A 19,402-nucleotide genomic window follows, 5' to 3' on the forward strand; every position below is an offset into this window, starting at 1 on the left:
GTCCACCAGAGGAGGAGATCGCGCACGATGACGAGGTCCATGACGATGCCACGAACCCATGCGCCACAAACCGACGCGTCGTCGTCGACGCCCTACCGACTTCTCTTCCTCTTCCTCCTTTCCTCTCTCGCGTTGTTCGCCCTCTCTCGTCTAACCTTCCTGATGCCAACGTCGATCGATGCTTTTATCCTGCGTCCTTCTCCTCCACAGCCAGTTAAATGTCACTTCTCGCGCCACCGTTTGAACGTATTCTTTGACAGAGTCCTGGTGTCCTCGGTATTCCGCGTGTGACACGCATTGCCATATGTTTTTCGATTTTTGTATCGGGCGAGCCCCTTCGGAAAATTGCGACCGCTGGGAATTGCGGTAGGTCTCAGAGTGGGAAACGAAGTCGAGTGGTTTGAGGTACGAAGAGGAAGTTTCTGCGTTAGGAATTCGACCTAGTCTTGTCTGATAAGTTTCGTTGTAAATGTATTGATCGGCTGTTTAGAGATTATCTCTAATTAAGCAATATTTTTAATGTATATTTATGATACTTTAATAATAGCACAAAGAAGATGAGACAAAGTGAAATATCGTTTTATACGTATGCTACTAATAACGTTCATTTGTGATTATTTTAATAGATACGTTGGAAGAATTTGTAAAGCTAGTCGATGGTGAAGTAAAATACTTAATATTTAACGAGAAAATTTTGACATATTTTAAAGCGTAGAATATTTACATTATAAATTTCACAGGATGAAAGTATATAAAACAAATTTACGCAAGGTAACGACACAATTTTCTTTCACATCCTACACTGTACAAAATCGGACTAAGTCCTATCACTTGGTATTTCGAAACAATGGTTCCACTGTTTCGAAACAATTGCCATTCACAACGTCGACAGCTACTCTTCCTCTCAGAAAGCTTTTAACACTTTGTAACAGAATTTACAACAAGACCGGGTATACGTTTAATCTTTGATTGGTATGACGATGAAGAAAGAGGAAGAACGAGTGACGTAACCGTGGGAACTTATGGAAGAGAGTGATTGTCCCTCGAGGCATAAAGAGATTTTAATTACACGTATATTCTTATAAAAACCTAGTTATACTTTTTATGAAAAAAGGTTCCTCGTTTCAAGTACTCGGTTCTTACCGTCGATGAATGGAAAGAGGTTTGTAATTGATCTAATAAGAAGACCGAAATTATTTAGATACGCTGTATCAACGAATAGTTCAATTAAATGGTTTAATGGTCATCGATAATGAGCGGATGTTTTGTACGTGCTGTCACTTGCCAAGAAGCTGTTGGCACTTTTGCAAGGGACTATCGGTGAGTGTCGTTCGCGAAACATTGAAGCAGCACTCCGATGCTATTAACGAATCGCAACAAGAGGTCCACGATTCTATTTCCTTCGGTGACGAGGCGTACGACAGACAATTTACATTGACACTTTTTTTATTTTCAGGTAAACGAACGAAGCTGAATTACCGCCGACGAGAGACTCACGTTTATCCAAAGGGAATCGACGGAGTCGCCTACGCGATGCTAATTGCTTCGAGAATATCATCGATCCATATCAAAATCTTGGAAGAACAGAAATTAGAAACGTAATAAATATTCGAGGACATATATCGCTATAACCGAGAATAACATGTTTTATCGATAATCCGATTCGAACCGGTTTCTCTTCCGTGTCTCTATTAATCCACAATTATATTTACGATATCTACTGATATAAAATGAGCGTGTCGTAAAGTTTATATATAGAAAACGACGTAAGAATTCATAGGATTTCAGAGAATTTAGCTGGTCATGGAACTAGTTCGCTCGACAAAATCGCATAAAGAACGAGCGATATCGTTGGTAGAATGTCGTAAGAAATGTAGTACGCGTCTTATCGATAGTTCATACCGTTCTACGAAACACTGATACGTTATCCACATGTCATTGTTGCGTAACGCACGTGATAATCGCAACTAATAAACAAAACAGCAGGAATCGCAGTCTCTGGCTAATGCTTCACAAGCTTATCGTATCGTTTCGATTTGTTTCATGACACATGTTTGCGCGATCCTCGTCTCTTTTATCTCAATTATATCCATTCGATACAACGCAGACGCTGTAAAAATGTAAATTCCGTCACATACTTGCGTTCCAAATTTTTCAATATTATTCATTCTTTCCTTGATGTTGGGATTGTTTTTCGTGTTTAAACTATCGAGCTCGATTGTTGCCCGAAATACGTGCTTATCATCAAGTAATATCGAGAATATCGGTGCTTCGTATCTTAACTCGTTATACGAGCTACGTTAAGCTGGAACGTCTTTTAATTTATTATAAAACGATTATTGAACAATGTATTAATGAACAATTTAATTTGAGGAACATTTTTTCAAAACACGTGTCTGTAATTACCAGAGTCGTTCGCGATTGCTATTTAATTGTGTATCAAACACCTTCTTAACAAGCATTGGCAGATTATATCGTTTTATCAGTAACAAACAAACATCTGTTTGATACGAGAACGCGTACATGTAAACATAAAGAACGTGTCGTTGATAAACTTTCTTCATTCCGCAGGTTGTCTCAAAAATAGCTACGCTGACTAATGGACGAACTAGACGCAAGTCGGAATACAAATTAGGAGACCACGCATATGCTTCGTTTAAACATATGGCTACGAATACTATGACACGACCTACTACAGGTCGCTTCGGAAGAAATTACTCTGACAGAGTGTAAGTTACCGCGGAGATGTTTCCATAAATCGTTGCTCTCACCCGCTAGTATACGTAAAATCGAATAAAATAGTCCATTATATACGTAAACATACAAAATTTAACAGAATCGTAAACTTCTTTACGACAATCGTAAAATTACGGACAAGAAAATATCGTCTAGAAATTAAGATCTACGCTTACGAAAGAAAAATCTGTACCGGTTCAGAACTTGGACAAATTAAAAAGAATTCAAAGCCACGATTAAAAATTAACTCACTGCTTAACCAACGTAAACGTATTCGAAAATAAACTGACCGAAACTGAAATAAATTGATAAACAGACCGATACAATGCGTCACTGCTACGTAATACCGTCGAAACATCGCGTGCCAACATAAGACGAGAGTGTAGATTTCATTGAGAAATCGTCAAAGTGTACCGAAACAAATGTTTCCGATGAAACATCCAGAGTACCGCTCTATCCTGACATTTAGCATTTGCTAAATGATAAAATTTTGGAATCTTCCGATCGATCTGAATTTCGAGACAGAAAAATGTCAGTAGTGGCAATCATGAACGAGCCCCGGCAGGTGCTTCGTCACACTTATAAATAGGCTGGACATCGTCGTCTATTCCTCCTACACGGTTCAACATAGAAGTATGCAGATCACACGCATACAGGGGCACCTGTGCGTGAACGATCAATAAAGACTGATCCATAACCTTTGCACGATGAATTTCATGAATCTAGTCTGTTCCAAAAGAGTTTGTACGCGAACCGATTCATATGCAAATTGCATTCTTGCCAATTTTTTGCGGTAGGTCCGGCACATGGTTCGAAATATGCGAGTTAAAAAAAAATTTCATGTTCGAGAGGATTAAAACTGAGTTTTTAAATGTTCCAGTGCAATTTTTATTGCGTGGCACTCATAGTATTCCAGTAACTTGTATATCTCAGAATTCATCTGACATCGATAGTTCATAAATAATATTACAATGATTTATGATATTTCTATGTTGCGATTTTGTGGAAACTAACCGACTCTTCGGATGATTTTGAATTCGATAGTCGATTTCTCCGATATTTAATATTCTAATATTTTGTTATTTTAGCATTTTATTAATCTGCTATTTCCATTTCTTTTACACTGCAGTGCGGTAGACTCAAGTAACTCAACTTAATCGATTGCCAGACTCAAGCGTGGCTTCGTTAAAAACGATACAGTCGATGATATAACTAAGCAGTGATTATTCGAACATTTCTTAGAAACTCATTAAATTCATATATTCAACGCGCGCATAAATTTTATGCGTCTTTCGTAAACGTTGGCAAAGTATCCATCGTGTTTCGAGTTTAGAATCGTTTTAGAGACAGACGAAAAATGATAACACGTGTAAACGAATATTTCCAACTTCATAAAACGTGCGGCTTACTCGTTCCACGCACTTATCCAACAGAAAAAGCCGCAAAAGGATAGTGCATCATACGGTGGAATACGCGACTCCATTTGCGCAAGATGCAATAATAAACACTGGAATTGTTCGAATGAATTAGCGGTTTCCTGATAATTATCGTATTTACACGTAGAACCGCAAGTTTTTCGCGTGATCCGCAATAACAAGTTCTTTATACCGCAATATAAATATTATTTGCGATGAGAGAAAATCATAGGAAACATGGATTATCAATCATTTTTTAATCAACTTTATAGATTTCACTTTCCACGAGCGTTTTTCAAGGGTAGTAAATAATCCATAAAGTTTCTCAATTGGCAATGGAATGTTCATTGATTTCGTGCTTGCCAAAAATATCGCTTAACATCGGCATTGGAACATCGGTTTTTCATTAGATCATTGTCAATGTCTATCTTGAACGCTACGTTGCACAGAAGTAACGTTTCTCAGAGATAGCTGCCAATAAAAACGAATTTTCGTCGACGTGTTCCGAAGCATTTAATCTTAATCTAGCGCTCGTATATTTTGTGGCAAACTTGATTTTTTATAAAATTTTTATAAAAGGTGTCTCGTCCAATGAAAAACTTCACGCGCCATAATTCTTCAGAAATTCATTGGTTATACACAGCTATGTGATTAATACTAATTATTACTTGTAACTTATTACTTTCAATTATCGTCTTAAACTTATCAAATAAGAAAAGAGATAAATTTGCCATCGTCAGGAATTATCATTTTAAGAACCGCGTAAAAACGTGCAAATATGTATACTGTTGCTAGGAAATACTCACTTTGAAGCTGTTGTATCGTAGCCTGATACTCAGCAAGCTTCTCATCCACGTAATCTTGACTTTGGTTAGCTATTATCTCCGCGGTACTGGGTCCGCTGAACTCTTCTTCCGTTTGCGAGTGATCCAATGGCACTCCAACGTATTCGTATTCGCCGGGTCTGTATGTTCCAATCATGTATTCTGGTGGTCCGCTGACTAAGGGCGGTGTTGCGCCACTTTCCAACGAACTCTGTTAAAACGCACCAAACAATGAGAAGAGGAAAATATATGTACGTTATTTTATTACTAATACTGCTAATGAAATATAACAAAATTTCGTATAACAGATGTTCCAGTTTTATATTAAACATTTTCTTGACAACATTACAAATTGCCAAAATGAGAGGAAGATTAAAGTATAAAAATTCGAGGGTAGTTTTCCAACACTTTCTCAATTCTTTCTATCCCTTGCCATTCTTCCGCTCATCTTTTATTCCTTTCCATTTCTTTTCTCTTTCCTTGTTCTTCGGTCGATAGGAAAATAATAGAAGAATTCAGAAAAAATCATTTTCTATCTCGAATAAATTACCACATGATTATTTTACAATACGTTGTGCCTTATATCTACTATACATATTCCCATAAGTATTATTTTTAAATAATCACTTTTTTTTTAGTGCCTAATTTAAATTATATGTAAGTCATGTATCTCGTTATTTTATCATTTTCCATTTCCACGTATTGCCACACGATCCATATTCATCTTTCCTGCTCGAACGTGCGAAACAGCGAAACAAACAATAGCGAGATGCACAACAAGGTTGGCGAACCTTTATCGAAAAAATATACGTAAATTCTGTCATTTAACGGTGCATTCACACCTGGCGCGCGTTTGAGAAAACCGGTCGTTGGAACTCGCCGCGGCCTACATTTTATTTAGGTGTTCCTATTTCGTCGTGTTGCCTCGGCCAGTCAGACAAGCGTTCGCGTGGGCGTGAAAAACGAACGGTACACGTGGCGAATTTTCACTGTGAAGCAGCCCGGATCTTCTTCGATACGTCTGGATGTTTCTTTGAGAAGCATTCGTAATAAAAACAAATGGTGATACACATTTAAAAAATCCAGCAACTACAATCGCACTCGCGTTAATATATATATATTTGGACACCTTGTAGAACAAAATAATTTGTTTAAAATTGTACCGAACGATTGGATTTTTTTTATTGAGCAGTCAAAAGGATTAATTTACTAGATGACGCGTAAACAAAATTTGAGAAAATTGCAGTTGGTTGGAATCGCGAAAAAAACAGTAAAGATGGCTTTTTTCCAACATTTTTATCCTAGCCTACGATGAAAATTTAAACGATACATGTTGTAATTTTTAATGATGTTTAGATACATGTTGAAAATTAACCTACCAACCAACCGCTTGAAACTTGCGCAATTTTATTTATTAAATGAGTTGTAAAGGTTGATAAAGTTGTAAAATCAAACGACGAGTTAGAAAAGGCATTTCACCTGTCACGAAAGAACATCTATTCCCGAGACCAAGATCCCTCGAGAAGTGCCGAACTTCTCTTTCTCGAGGAAGTTGACACGTGTTTCGTGCCGTCAGTATGATTTAACATGCAACGTTTCCTGTTTCGCCGACAATTTCGTACGGTGGTCTGCGTTTAGAACTAGCCGGTTAGCAGCTATCTATATGTTAACTGATCGGTACTGCCTATCTCAATGACTAATGGATCCAAGAATACGGTAAATCTCACTGCTATACTTTCCACGGAATCTCACGTTTCGACGATTGTTCTCGATTGTACGTTACTCAATATTACCTCACAGCAAGTTATTTAACCGGAATACTAACGAGAGTACCGAAAATACTAAGAACAGTATTTCCTCTGTCACGCTCTAAATTCAAGATCGATTCTAAACATTTTGAATGCCTAAAGGAAATTATATTTCTTTACCATGGGTATTACATATTATCAGTTAACCAGCTTAATAAAAAATTCATGGCTTTGCTCAATTTTTTCCTTACTAATGTTTCAAGAATTAAATTCCACCTAAAATCATCTATGCTACACGATCAATTTCGTAACCAATTTCCACCCAAATTCTCAGTACCGCGAAATAAATTCTATTATCAATTCCTAGTAAGCATTCGGTGAAGATCAATTTCGCACGATAAATCCCATTAACGATATGCCAAAAATCGGTTTTTATCTAAAATTCTCAGCATCGATAAATCCCATTATCAATTCCCAATTCCTCGGAAATTAATTCCCATTAAGCTTTTTAATGTCAGCAAATTTCATGAACGATTCCTAATTGCCGATTTTGATACAAAATAATATTATCGCTCGTGGCACCATTTTAAAAAACAACGTACCTGCATCGGTATAAAAGGCCTAGGTGCCTGACTTCCTACTGGAATCGGTGACGGCCACCTGGGTCTAGGGCACTGTATGTATCCTGTGGGCGATCCAAAAACAGGCGACATTCCAGGAGAAATCGGCATTCCAATCGGCACTGGGCTCATCGGGTGCCTCATTCCGGTATACGTCAAGGGCGACGCAGGATGAGCATGATGAACCGGGGTAGGTGGTCCTCGAGCTCGCTGAGGATGCGGCGAACCCGTGGGACTGTAAGGAGAAGGAGGTCTGTACTGGCCAGACACGTTCGGTCTGGGTGTCCAGCTACCCCCTGGTCCGGGTTTTCCATGGGATTTCGACGGCGGCTGCGACATCTCTGGCTATTTCGAAGCTCCTCGTGTCGCGCTTCGATCACCTAGCATCGCTGTAAAGTGGTACAATGTTTCGTGGATGAGTAAACCGAGCATGTGCGTCATATGCAAAAATATAAAAAGTATGAAAAGCAAAGTACTAGTTGTCAAATGAAGCGGATGAGACAAGCTTTTATTTAGCTTTCGCTTGGAACCGCTATGAAATCTACGAATTTAGAAAGATGTCATTTTTATATTAGGCCGTCCGAAAAGTTTCTTTCGCTTCGTAAAGTGATAATGAATGAACAACAATTTCTGTTTTATATTATTTTATCGAATTACGTATGATCCATTTCTTTCTATTTCTATCATTGTGTTCGTGCATAATTCGATAAATGAATATTTCTTTCGTTAAAAATCTATCGACGTAAAGAAGATCGTTAATTAATTTCGAAATTTCAAATTGGCAGTAAAATTGAGAAAATGATTCGAAATTTTTAATCTGCATTTACGTGTAAAGATGTACATTTGCATAAATATCTATCTCTTAATTGGAATTTATGGTGAATTGCCTGTAGAATAGTAGAGAACTGATGGTTTTACATAATATTTAATCATAATTTTATTTCAAACCAAAGAATAGTAAACTATGAGAAAACGGAACATTTAGTAGATGATATTAGGATACATTAAATTTATAAAAAATTCTGTAGAATATTTTCGAAATGTATTAAATCCTGTCGATATATCGATTAGAATTAAAGAGATATCGTATGGAAGTTGGAGTGTCTTGGACGTGTAACGAGCTCTGGGTCGCCTAGTGGCAGTGAGTAGGCAGATTAGAATGGGCAATCGTCCAAAAGTCTCTCGAAATAGGTGCTTCGATTGTCTGCCTACTCGCTGACTTCTGCACGTTAGCGCGTGAAAAATGTGTAATAGACAACTTGCGGCGCCATGCGTGGCATTACACAATGTAAAGGGGCACGAAGTAGAAACAATGAAATTAAACGAGACCATTATCATCCCCGCTTTGTCCTATCTTTCTGTCGATGTAATTTTGCGTTTGTTCAACAGCAGAAAATTCTTCTCTGTCCTATTAAAACGAAACGACGCTAAGATCAAAGACCTTCTTTACGAAAAGTCCTTGCGAAGTAAAAGATGAAAATTTATCTAAATATTTGTAACCATCCTTTGGTTGTTAAAAATCTGGAAACGAAGAATCAAGGTCGTTTACGGATTCTTGAATGATACGTATGACACGAACGAGAATCATAGACGTATGTCGGTCAATTATCGAAATATAAGGAAGTTAGTAGTAGCGTGGCTGTACGGGTCGAAGGTCTAAAGGTTTTTGGCTGGATATCGAGTGTAGGCCGACTAAATATAATCAGAAATCTATTTTAGAACGATTCGAGCACTGGCCACAGACGTGTACGACAAGGCAAGTATATTTGCAACGACCGCGTCAGATATTTCAGAAAGTGACGCGAATATTAACACCTACAATTAGCTTTGCCGTGACACATGGTGCATGGCGCCATGGTTAGGAATGGCGCCTCGTGTTATTCTAACTTTTCATTTATCAAAGAAAAACGAGTATCTAACGATCGCGTTCGATGCATAAATTATCCTTAGCTCGAAACGAGAGAATTGAAAAATCGGTATACGCTACGATCGGATACGCGTTTCGATTCGTAGAAATGTTTCGAGATTTTCTGCTTAGAGGAATGATGGTCGTGACCTAATTTCAAGAATTCTAGCTATCTCCCTTTGACACTGGCTTCTTTTTACGCCGGTGCACGCATTACTTTAAACGCGGATCCATTTTCGGCCTTGTGAAAACAAATGCGAACGAGGCACGAACGAAATTTATCAAACGCGGCGAGTTTTCCCTCAAAAGAAATAAACGCGCCTGGTCAAAGACGCACGTCCATTTTGTTCTTGTTAAAGTTCACGAGCGCCATTACAAGGGGGATGTTCGACGCTCGTTCAGACGACCATACGTTCGAGTTCGTTCCACCGATTTTAATAAAGCATCGACTGAGGCTGGAGGAATCGACTGACGGTCTATTTATAAAACCTACCACTCGACGACGATAAACTGTATAGGTAGGTAGGTACGTACGATAGCTAGGTGCACACGGATTCTTTCTTCAAACTGGATAAAAATACACATCGGAGTTATGATGTCAAGGAAAGATGAGAGCCTGATATTTTATCCACGATTCGCATGAAATACATAAAAGATCAAACGTATATCGGATAGATAAGTTGACATTGAAACGACGAAGCGAATAAACGTGGACGAAGAAGATACGAGGAGGAAAATCCGGGCTGAGATATTCGAAAATTAAAGGAAGTTGTAGGAGGCGAGAGACGTCGTAGTTATAATACAATGTTAGCTTGCTGGATCCTGGACCTCGGATGCTGCGTCCAAAAATAAGATTACTGCCGAATTAACGAACAGAAATAGTTTTCGTTCTGAACCGATGCTCCTGACACAGGTTGCTCGTACCGGTTATCCTCGATCGACGATAATCTAATTGAAACTTTCCATCGAGACGCGTTGAATAGGATTAACGTGAAACTCTAAATGTTGCGAGCTGATGATGATGATTTCGATGAAACTCGTCCGAGATTTTGAGAAAATCTGCAATTACAGCATACCTTCGGCTTACGACTAATCGATGAAAAGTTTTTCATTCTTCCTTTAAGTATAAATCCTTTCTTTTTTATCGTTAGTTGAACGATTGTTTCTCTTTCGATCGTAGAATTTGAAATTCAGGTGATATTATTTTGCAAGAAAGTTTTACTACAAAAAGAACAGGAGTAGCGAAATTCTTTAAATAATTCACTAAATTAGCACGCACGGAAGAAGATCATCGTCCTCATTTACGTCAAGCTTCTGGACGAGAAAACCGATAACGTTAAATCCAAGATTCCAACGAAATCTCTTGATCTTTCCTTAAACGTGCAAACCAATTAATGGAATATTAATAAAAATGAAAACGATACCGAAAAGACGTCGCACCGCAGACACGAGCGATCAACGAAATCCAATGCGAAGATTGTAAATCTGCAAAGTAGGTAAAAAGCACACGGTAATCGCGACGGTTCCGATAATATCAGAACGTGTATATTCGATCGATTTTCGTTCAAATCTCGATTCCTCGAACTCTCATCCGGCACGAGTCTCGCGTTCCACGATCTCAGGTCTCGAAACAACACGAGCTGAGCCGCGATGATCGAAGAGGATCGTCGCGGAAAATATGGCGCGTGATCGACGGAGATCGATCAGGTTCGATTTTTCGTAGTTCGGTCCACGACGAAGATCACGAAGAGACTAGTCGATCCGCTGGTTCATCGGTCCAGGAGCCGCTTACCGCGACATTTATATTTAACTTTGGCGTCGTTCGAGCTTTCGGCTTGGGATTACCGCTCGCGCGATTCCGCTTAACGTTCCTGTTCTACATTTCCTCGTCCCTGTACCTCGCTTTATGCCCTCGATGACGATTATCCCTCTTGCTTCCTCCACTATCTGTCGGCCGCTTTTTCCGTCGAGCTTCCGTTTTATTATCGGCGCTGAGGTAAGACCGCGAGAATTGTTCCTCTTTCTCTTCCTTCCGTCATTTTCTTTTCTCTCGGAAGATTTGGATCGGCTTGGAAAGCTTCTTGGCCTTCGGGGTTTTGTTCAGGTTTGAGAAACAATTTTGACACTTTGGCGCGGATATTGGGAAAATATGATCGATGGAAATGCGAGTTTCAGCGTTTTACTTTTTATTCTCTTAGGGAAAACTGCGTGGCATCTTGAACGATGCACGTACTTACGTACTCGTGTACGCGCGATATAGTCGGTAATGATGAGAATGATATTACCACAGACGAGTATACAAGATAGAACTCTTGCATCACCGACGAGGTGCAGAATAGACGTGACATTTAATGCTTTTTCGTTTTCCATGTTTTGGGGATCATCTGACTTCCCATACCATTTTCGCGTCGCATGCGACGTTACCGATTCGTTATAGTACTTGGTTTGAATAAAAACTAAAGTCTAGAATGAAATTATAAATAAAATATAGAACAGGATGTGCTATAGTCGCAGCAAAGTATAGAATTCTACATTTTTACGATACTTTAGAAAGCATTACACAGTACCAAAACAATAATAGTGAAATGAATCGTATAATTAGTTTCGAATAACATTGTAATTTTATATATTTGAAAAATGAAAATGTGAATCTTTTGATCTTCTCAAGTCAATTATTAATTATGTAGTGGAGAATGTAGTGGACCGGTAGATGGTCAATAATTTAGAATGCGAGAAATTGCTGCTGCAACCCGTCAAATATATTTAGAATAAATAGAATAAATAAGAATAAATATAAATATCGTCGAGAGACGCTCGTACAAATGTATTTGCAAAGCTAGCGTATGATCGCTCGCGGAAAACTCGGTAACTAATAACTCGGTAATGACTCGGATAATAACTCGTAGATATTGCTCGATAATTCGCAGATACTCGGTATATATTGTTCGCCTGCGATCTCGTCCGTATATTTATACTGGTCGGGGGGAGTTGGATAATTTCGATTTGTCTACAATCGAGGGTTGCCTGTAACGGTGACTTTGTTTTTACTAATCGAGGTGAGTCGAGCGTCATTGCTATAATCGTTTTCCGAGGCACAACAGCAAACATGGGATAATCTTAATCCGCCTTGTTCTATGACTCACAAACTCGTAAAACGATTTGTCGATAATGCAGACAGATTATAGTCAACGAGAAGAGTAAAACCATTATCAAGATCATGTTTCTATGCATGTTAAGGGGAATGGGGTACAGCATATAGAAAATTTTAAGGACATCTAATCGTGTCATATTTGATTCTTGAGTAATTATATTTTCATAATCAAAAAATACTATAACAATAAATTATCAGTACTATAATAATAAACAATAACAGTAAATTAATAAATAAAAATATAACAATAACTATAACTGTAACAATAAATTGAAATTCATCTGCTGCATGCTGACAATAACCATTTTCCCCATTTTTACAATGTTTCTAACCCCGATACGATAGAATAGATGAAGGATTTTGCGACAGTTTGATAGTATGGCTAAAATTTCTTTCTAATAGCCCTCGCGTATTGCAAAAATATATCCACGTCGTCTGTATTTCTGTTTGTCTCGAAGCTAGAGTTGCATAGCACCAAAACTAGTCGTGACAAATCGTGTTCCTCGTCGCAAGAGATCTTCTAAGAGACGGGATTTTATTCTCTTAATGCTGCAGTGAAATAGCATAAGAACTGATACTTCCTTCAGACATATTTATTTATTAATTTGAACAATATTCATCTTCCGATCTCTTGCCAGGAGGATACAAATAAATAATCACATAAGTAAATATAACAAATAAACAAATGAATAAACTAAAAGCAGTCTGAAGACCAAAAATATTTCCACGATGAGTGCCGTCTGTATGTTTGAATATTCGAGCTACTCGAAAATTCGAGCAGCTCGAAATTCAAATTGAATTATGAAAAATTAATTCATCCGTGTACAAAATCGAGAAAAATACCGGAGTCATTGGAATAGACTCAAAGAAGGAACTACGAATGGGTTGGTGAATTTCAGCTATTCAAAACATTTCGCAGGAGATCTGGATCAGTTCAGCCAAAAAAATTCACGTACATAATGCGTCGTTGCGTTCGTCTGATTGCCTATGATACGGAACAAAAAATAGCTATAATAATCACGATTGCCATTTACTCTTACATATTAAATAAAATTTCATTTAGAACTGTACGATGGATCCAATAATCTAGAAAGAAAAAACCGACGAGTAAAACAAAAAGTGTTATGAAAAATATTTATCTTTGCTCACAATTGGTGTTTTGTGAAAACTGGCTCGCTCCTTCGGTACGACTCAAATTTTTGCTAGCTTTGTTATAGAAGTGAATGTTGTATCCATATAGATATCTGCCATAACGACATCCAACAGTTTCTTCGATTGTTACACGATGTACAGCTGACATCGGGTACACTAAAAGCAGTGCTACAAGAAATAGCGTTTATCAATAAAACAACGCTATAACGAAAACACATGAAAATAACATGGAGACAATGTGATAAGTTATACGATTACATGATTCTGTAACTTTCATACTACATAATTCGTAGCAAAAGGAAAGTAAGAAATTTTAATTGTTGAAAAAAGAATAAGGAATACGAGAATAGTAAGAACAATTAAATTCGAAAGATCACGGAGGATACGTCTAACATACTGACTGAGAAATTGTAACATAAGAGTAACGCTTATTTATATATTTTGAAGCCACGATAGAAATATTACTATACTACATGGCAAAAAAATTACAAAACTGCAAAAATTGCCAAAACTGAAACTTCGTATTTTCGGATCATTAACACCAAGCTTCGTTTCGATTGGACCGACTGAAAAAAACGCCTAACAGGTGTCTACCTTAACCTTCACAAGTATTGTTTTTGGTGACAGTAGCGACAAACCGTCGACGAGCATTTTTCTAATCAGTGCTCCCTCTGCTTGCCTTCTCTTTGGCGAACTTCGCTATGTCACTCGAAGCTTTCCTTCTGTCAGAAAAACAAACCATGAGTCCAAACAACGTCAAAGCGTAACGTACCAAAACAAGAGAAAGAAAAGACTCGTTTACCCGATCTTTTTCTGGCTAACCTTGTCCCTTAATTATAAGGTCGAATAGTTGCAATTTCAACCGATCTCAATCCTCTTCTCTTTGAAGCCGTGCTCGTTTATTAACCGATCCCATTCCAAAACGATGTTTCTCGCGCGAATCGATCAAAGACTGCGCGCTATGCACCACGTACGTGGATTTACACCAACTGAACGATTCTAGATCTTCTGTGACTCGTTTCGCAGTTTACACGACGAAAGTATTGACTTTATTGATAAAAATTGTTTGCGTATCAGTCGATAGAGCTGTTTGATATTATTATAGACGAAACTTCCATGAATACCACGTTCATATTTAATATGCAAGAATAAATTGTAATCGTGATTATAATAGTTACTTGTTATTTGTAGAATCGTAGAAAACAAGAACCACTCCTCTTGCGCAAATTGGCCGAAGACAAACGTCGCAACGCATTATGTACATAGATTATATTCGGCTGGACTAATCTAGATTTCTTGCGACACAATATTTTAAATTACAAAAATCGCCTATCCATTCATAATTGTTTCGAGTCTTCATTTTTGACTGGTTTTTTTCTTGGTCCTATACTCGGATCATCAATCTTTCATAGTTCAAATTGGCGTACGAAACGGCACATATCTCACTTACGATTGTTGTTGTTTGCGATCGTTTTCTCCGGACATGGCTTTCCTCTCGATTGTGAAACACGATCCTCCTTTGAATCCGAGATTCGTTCTTGAAGCAACATGAACATGAAGCGACATCTTTTTGCCAGAAAAACATCAGTCAAACGTACGACTCACGCGATTATCTCTGCTTTTTAAAACTGTTCCCTTTCTTCGTTCTTTCGAGCTTAAAATGACATCTGTACTATCTGCGGACAACACTTTTCCATTAGTACTTGTCCTGTTTTCCTTTTCATTCGGTGACAAAATTGCTTTAGGTCGAATCTTCGCTTTTGAGGAGCACGCGCAATAAATCATTTTTTCTGATTTTGTGCTAAATTTATAATTAAAACATAAGCTGTTCAGTCTCGTTTCTTCTTCGATGTTATTCGACCGTTACGGAGAAACGCGCGCAAGTGTGACTCGCTCCCTCAACGTTTGTTTATATTTGTGAAAAGCAGTCTATGAACTATATTCTATAGATGAACGTTTGAAAACGCGTCGACTCACGTAAGCGATTCGCGTGCGGTCCGATAGAGGCGCGTGACTAGTTCGCTGTAGATTCGTGAAACTAGTTAAATTGTCGATCGACGCGATGTGCAAGATCGGGGCGCGAAATTCAAACGTTACGAGCACTTATCCCATGAAACAGTTCGCTCTTGTATCCTATGACCGAGTTCCTGAATATATAACGATTATCGGAAACATATCTTTCGTTTTTATTGCCCGCCTTGGTTTCCTTCGCCTCGCCGAATCGACCCAGCTGTAACTTATCAGACTAACGAAAACAAGAAAATACCTAAATCCCTGAAAGGCTGTGTCGCGTCATTTTTAACGATCAACAAATGGATCTTCTCAAGAATATCCGTGACCGATTTTCACCAACGCACACGAGAACGAAAACGAGCTGTTCGAGTGATGAAATTTAGTTTAACCGGAAATTAATATAATGTAATTCGAGTTTGTTACATAGCTATAACGATTCTGTGATTAGACGCTATTTGTAGTTGTTAAATATCGTTATTTACCTAATACGTATCCATATATTTTATTATAGTAATGTGTTGTATACTAACAAAGTTATAAAATTTATATTTCCCATACTTTGTACACGGATGAGTTACAAATCACAATTGGTTCTAACAACTTTGTAATGAAGCTAGTTACGCTGGTGCGTAATAATCCATCCCTCGACCACTCACTGTACAAATATAATTAATCAGACCATAATAATCCTAAGGAACTATAATAAAGCTAAGCATTTGTATTTTATCGTTTAAGCCTTTAATCATTTTAAAATATATTCAAGTCGAGACGTTCCTTATAGTTATCGCTCCATGAGACAAAAGATGGGGAAGTCGGGTTTTCCCATGTTCAACTGTCATGTCCACCCACAAGTGACCGATGGTGAGACGACCAACACACCCAGCAATAGTTTTCCTCTGCGGCGGCATTGTCGCCGAACTTCTCTGGTTTATCGTCCTTAGATTAGTCACCATCTCTTCATTAATTTTCATCCTTAAATCAGTCATCTGTTTAACTTATATCAATACGCACCGAGCGTAACTGTCTATGTTTAGAAATTGTTGGAATGAAGTGCATATTGTAACCTGTTACCTCAATGTTATAATCAGTTCAACCAACTCTATTATGCTAAACGAAATCGATTATTTTGTGGCGTCGATTGTCTAATCGTAATGGGAATTTACAACTCCCCCTGGCGCGCTTCCTCGCGATTGCGTCTCTTCGCGAACGGTCGAACAGATAGATATTAAGTATAAAATATATGTTACAGCTCTGATAAACCTCTCGTCAATACCAAAATTCCATATAATGAAAAAAATAAATTAAACTTTGTTAAACAACAAACAATAGATCGATTGCGACAAATACTCCACTGGCCCTGTAATCTTCCTCTACACTGAATCGATAACGTCGTATATGATACGAAAATGGCATAGCAGTTCAGGCAGGTGACATTCAGAAGATGGCGCTAATGCCCTTTGCATTGACGAATGACGATGCTTTCTATTACATATGATAGGTTACCCTGTGATGATAAAAGTGAATAGCTGATCTTTCTTAAAAAATGAATTTTTTATTATATTCATATTCCAATTTTTACTTAACCATTTAGTTTAGTTCGATGTAATTTGCTTTGAATATATCGGTGATTATAACTCCAATTTATATACAATATCTTTATAACTTACACGTTTAAAACGAAACTGAAAATGAGATTTAAAAATTTGACAATTCTTTGAAGTAACTTGCGGTTGAAAATTTTGGAACTAAGAGGTCTTGTATCTTATAAATATCTTCCTGCTTCTGAACAATGACAGTAATGATAGCTAACATTTACGATAAACGTAATTGATACACAATGTTATTTGTTATCTACTTGTCCTTCATAATGTATCGATGTAGCCTGCAAACCATAATGTTAACACTATTTGACTCTTCTTGTGAACAGAATAGCAGAGTCCAAACTACAAAAAAAATTACTAACACTATATATATACATTATCGATCAATTGTGTCAATAATGCAATGACTTGCAAATAATCATTGTTCGACCGTTCGCGGAGAGACGCGATCGCGAGGAAACGCTTCAACAGGAGTCGTAAATTCCCGTTATGATTATATAACCGATGCCACGAAGTGATCGATCCCCTATTTCATTTAGGATAATAGAAGTGGTTGAACTAATTATAACACTGGATTAACAAGTTACAATATACAATTTATTCCAACAACTTTGTAGATATAAATAGTTACGCGACGTGCGTATAGACGTATTATCAGAGACGTGTAAATACAATAGTAAGTTACAACTCATGACTTATCAACGGATGAAAAGCCAGTCAAGAGATGTTGATTAATCTAAGGCAGATAAATCAGTCAAGAGATGGTGACTGATCTAAGGACGATGAACTAAAGAAGTTCGATGACGATGCTGTCGCAGAGGGGAACTATTGCTGGGTATTGGTCGCCTTACCATCGGTCGCTTGCGAATGGACATGGGAAACATGTTGAACATGAGAAAGCCCGACTTCCCATATTTTACCTGATGGAATAATAACCGTAAGGAACGTCTCAATTCGAATATATTTTATAACGAATAAAAACCCTAACGGTAAAATGCAAATGCTTAGTATCAATACAGTTCCTTAATGCGGTCCGATTAATTATATTTGCACAGTGAGTGGCTGCCTCGACCGAGGGATGGATTCTGGGTTATGAGAAAAGTTACCGGACGTAACAATCATGCTTGATCAAACAACGATTCGTTTAACGAAAGAAATTATTATTCCATAACAAGAAATACAAATTATTTTTCAATTACAATTATATAAATTCGTTTCTTTGAGAGGAATGGGATATGTTCATGTAGAAAAAATGTGAAATTCGAATGCTGGAATGATCGTCTGGCTTCGTCATCCTCAGCCTTAAAAAGAAAAAGCAAAAACACTTGAGGATGCTAAAAATAAGACCCTCTCCCTCATTACGTCGTAGCAAGATTTTACGATCGTTTTACGATTACAATGCCAAGCTTTGTAAATACAATTGTCAACACGAACGAACATCGAAAAGTATCCTATACGATTTAGATGTGTCGAATCAGCGTAGCGCTTTATGAACGACCTTGTACTTGACTCGCCTAGTTTTGATTTACATTTAAAAAATAATTTCCAGTTACTATTTTATACAATCATTCGATATGTAAGAAATATTAAGCATGAACAAGAAATTTTCTAAATAAGAACATTTTCTCAACTGGCTCATTAGCTCAGTTGGTTAGAGCGTCGTGCTAATAACGCGAAGGTCGCGGGTTCGATCCCCTCATGAGCCAAAATTTTTTTTCTTAGTACGCATTTTCATATTTTATACAAGAGCTGTTACTATTCGACCTATTTCGTTTTGTTTATCGTTTTAATTATTCGGTTAATATGTACCTATGCACGTTATCAGCACATGAAGTATCACGTGGATTTCCTTTGCAAACCAATACATAACAATAGTTATCGACTACGTTTAAAAGATACGCGTAAAAGCGATTAAACAAATGTTATATCATCCGTATGAAACCGATAAGATAATCGTAAATCTTAAGTATTAGTACTCATGTCAAAGTTACAAGCGTCCGTGAAGGCTAGCGACATTGATCAAGAGCTATCGAGTTGCTATCATTTGTCCAAGTTCTATCATAAATCGACGAAAAAAAAGAGGCAAACACAAAATTTATTGCTACGTTTATGATCAAAATAAATACGATAATAAATGATTCGTTAAAAATTCTTCGTCTACAAAATTGATTCAACAAAACGCATCGATTATTCTTTAAGTTAAGTTCTTGGAAGATGTCCTTTCTTTCGACGCGTT

General features: G+C 37.6%; 2 protein-coding genes, 3 long non-coding RNA genes and 1 other non-coding gene across 6 annotated transcripts; 2 read left to right on the plus strand and 4 right to left on the minus strand.

Moving 5' to 3' along the window:
• Positions 1–146: 146 nt before the first annotated feature.
• On the plus strand, positions 147–5,284 carry LOC126919796 (uncharacterized). Its single transcript, XR_007711758.1, has 3 exons — positions 147–1,320; positions 1,457–1,598; positions 2,572–5,284. It is a non-coding gene; the product is annotated as an uncharacterized LOC126919796 (long non-coding RNA).
• LOC126919776 (uncharacterized) lies at positions 4,857–11,057 on the minus strand. The gene is made up of 3 exons (XM_050729376.1): positions 10,674–11,057; positions 7,326–7,732; positions 4,857–5,186 (listed from the first exon to the last, which is right to left on the minus strand). Exons 2-3 carry the CDS (start codon positions 7,680–7,682, stop codon positions 4,857–4,859), a joined length of 687 nt encoding a protein of 228 aa, XP_050585333.1. The 5' UTR covers positions 7,683–7,732; positions 10,674–11,057.
• Positions 11,058–12,538: 1,481 nt separating this feature from the next.
• LOC126919787 (uncharacterized) lies at positions 12,539–15,513 on the minus strand. Its single transcript, XM_050729391.1, has 3 exons — positions 15,003–15,513; positions 13,550–13,720; positions 12,539–13,385 (listed from the first exon to the last, which is right to left on the minus strand). Exons 1-3 carry the CDS (start codon positions 15,106–15,108, stop codon positions 13,330–13,332), a joined length of 333 nt encoding a protein of 110 aa, XP_050585348.1. The 5' UTR covers positions 15,109–15,513; the 3' UTR covers positions 12,539–13,329.
• LOC126919800 (uncharacterized) lies at positions 13,730–14,996 on the minus strand. The gene is made up of 3 exons (XR_007711763.1): positions 14,731–14,996; positions 14,375–14,638; positions 13,730–14,274 (listed from the first exon to the last, which is right to left on the minus strand). It is a non-coding gene; the product is annotated as an uncharacterized LOC126919800 (long non-coding RNA).
• Positions 15,514–16,091: 578 nt separating the features above from the next.
• On the minus strand, positions 16,092–19,073 carry LOC126919798 (uncharacterized). Its single transcript, XR_007711761.1, has 2 exons — positions 16,637–19,073; positions 16,092–16,537 (listed from the first exon to the last, which is right to left on the minus strand). It is a non-coding gene; the product is annotated as an uncharacterized LOC126919798 (long non-coding RNA).
• Positions 18,799–18,872, plus strand: Trnai-aau (transfer RNA isoleucine (anticodon AAU)). The gene has a single exon. It is a non-coding gene; the product is annotated as a tRNA-Ile (tRNA).
• Positions 19,074–19,402: the final 329 nt, after the last annotated feature.

This window comes from Bombus affinis, chromosome 8 (genome assembly GCF_024516045.1).
Source record: "Bombus affinis isolate iyBomAffi1 chromosome 8, iyBomAffi1.2, whole genome shotgun sequence".
Classification (NCBI taxonomy): Eukaryota; Metazoa; Arthropoda; class Insecta; order Hymenoptera; family Apidae; genus Bombus; species Bombus affinis.

Coding starts and splice junctions, on each gene's coding strand:
- LOC126919776 (XM_050729376.1), bottom strand. CDS start 7,682: ATGTCGCAGCCGCCGTCGAAATCCCATGGAAAACCCGGACCAGGGGGT. Junction 5,187..7,325: donor GGCCTTTTATACCGATGCAG/GTACGTTGTTTT, acceptor GCGTTTTAACAG/AGTTCGTTGGAAAGTGGCGC.
- LOC126919787 (XM_050729391.1), bottom strand. CDS start 15,108: ATGTTCATGTTGCTTCAAGAACGAATCTCGGATTCAAAGGAGGATCGT. Junction 13,721..15,002: donor GATCGCAAACAACAACAATC/GTAAGTGAGATA, acceptor TATTTCTTGTAG/CACTGCTTTTAGTGTACCCG. Junction 13,386..13,549: donor GTTTTCACAAAACACCAATT/GTGAGCAAAGAT, acceptor TCCGTATCATAG/GCAATCAGACGAACGCAACG.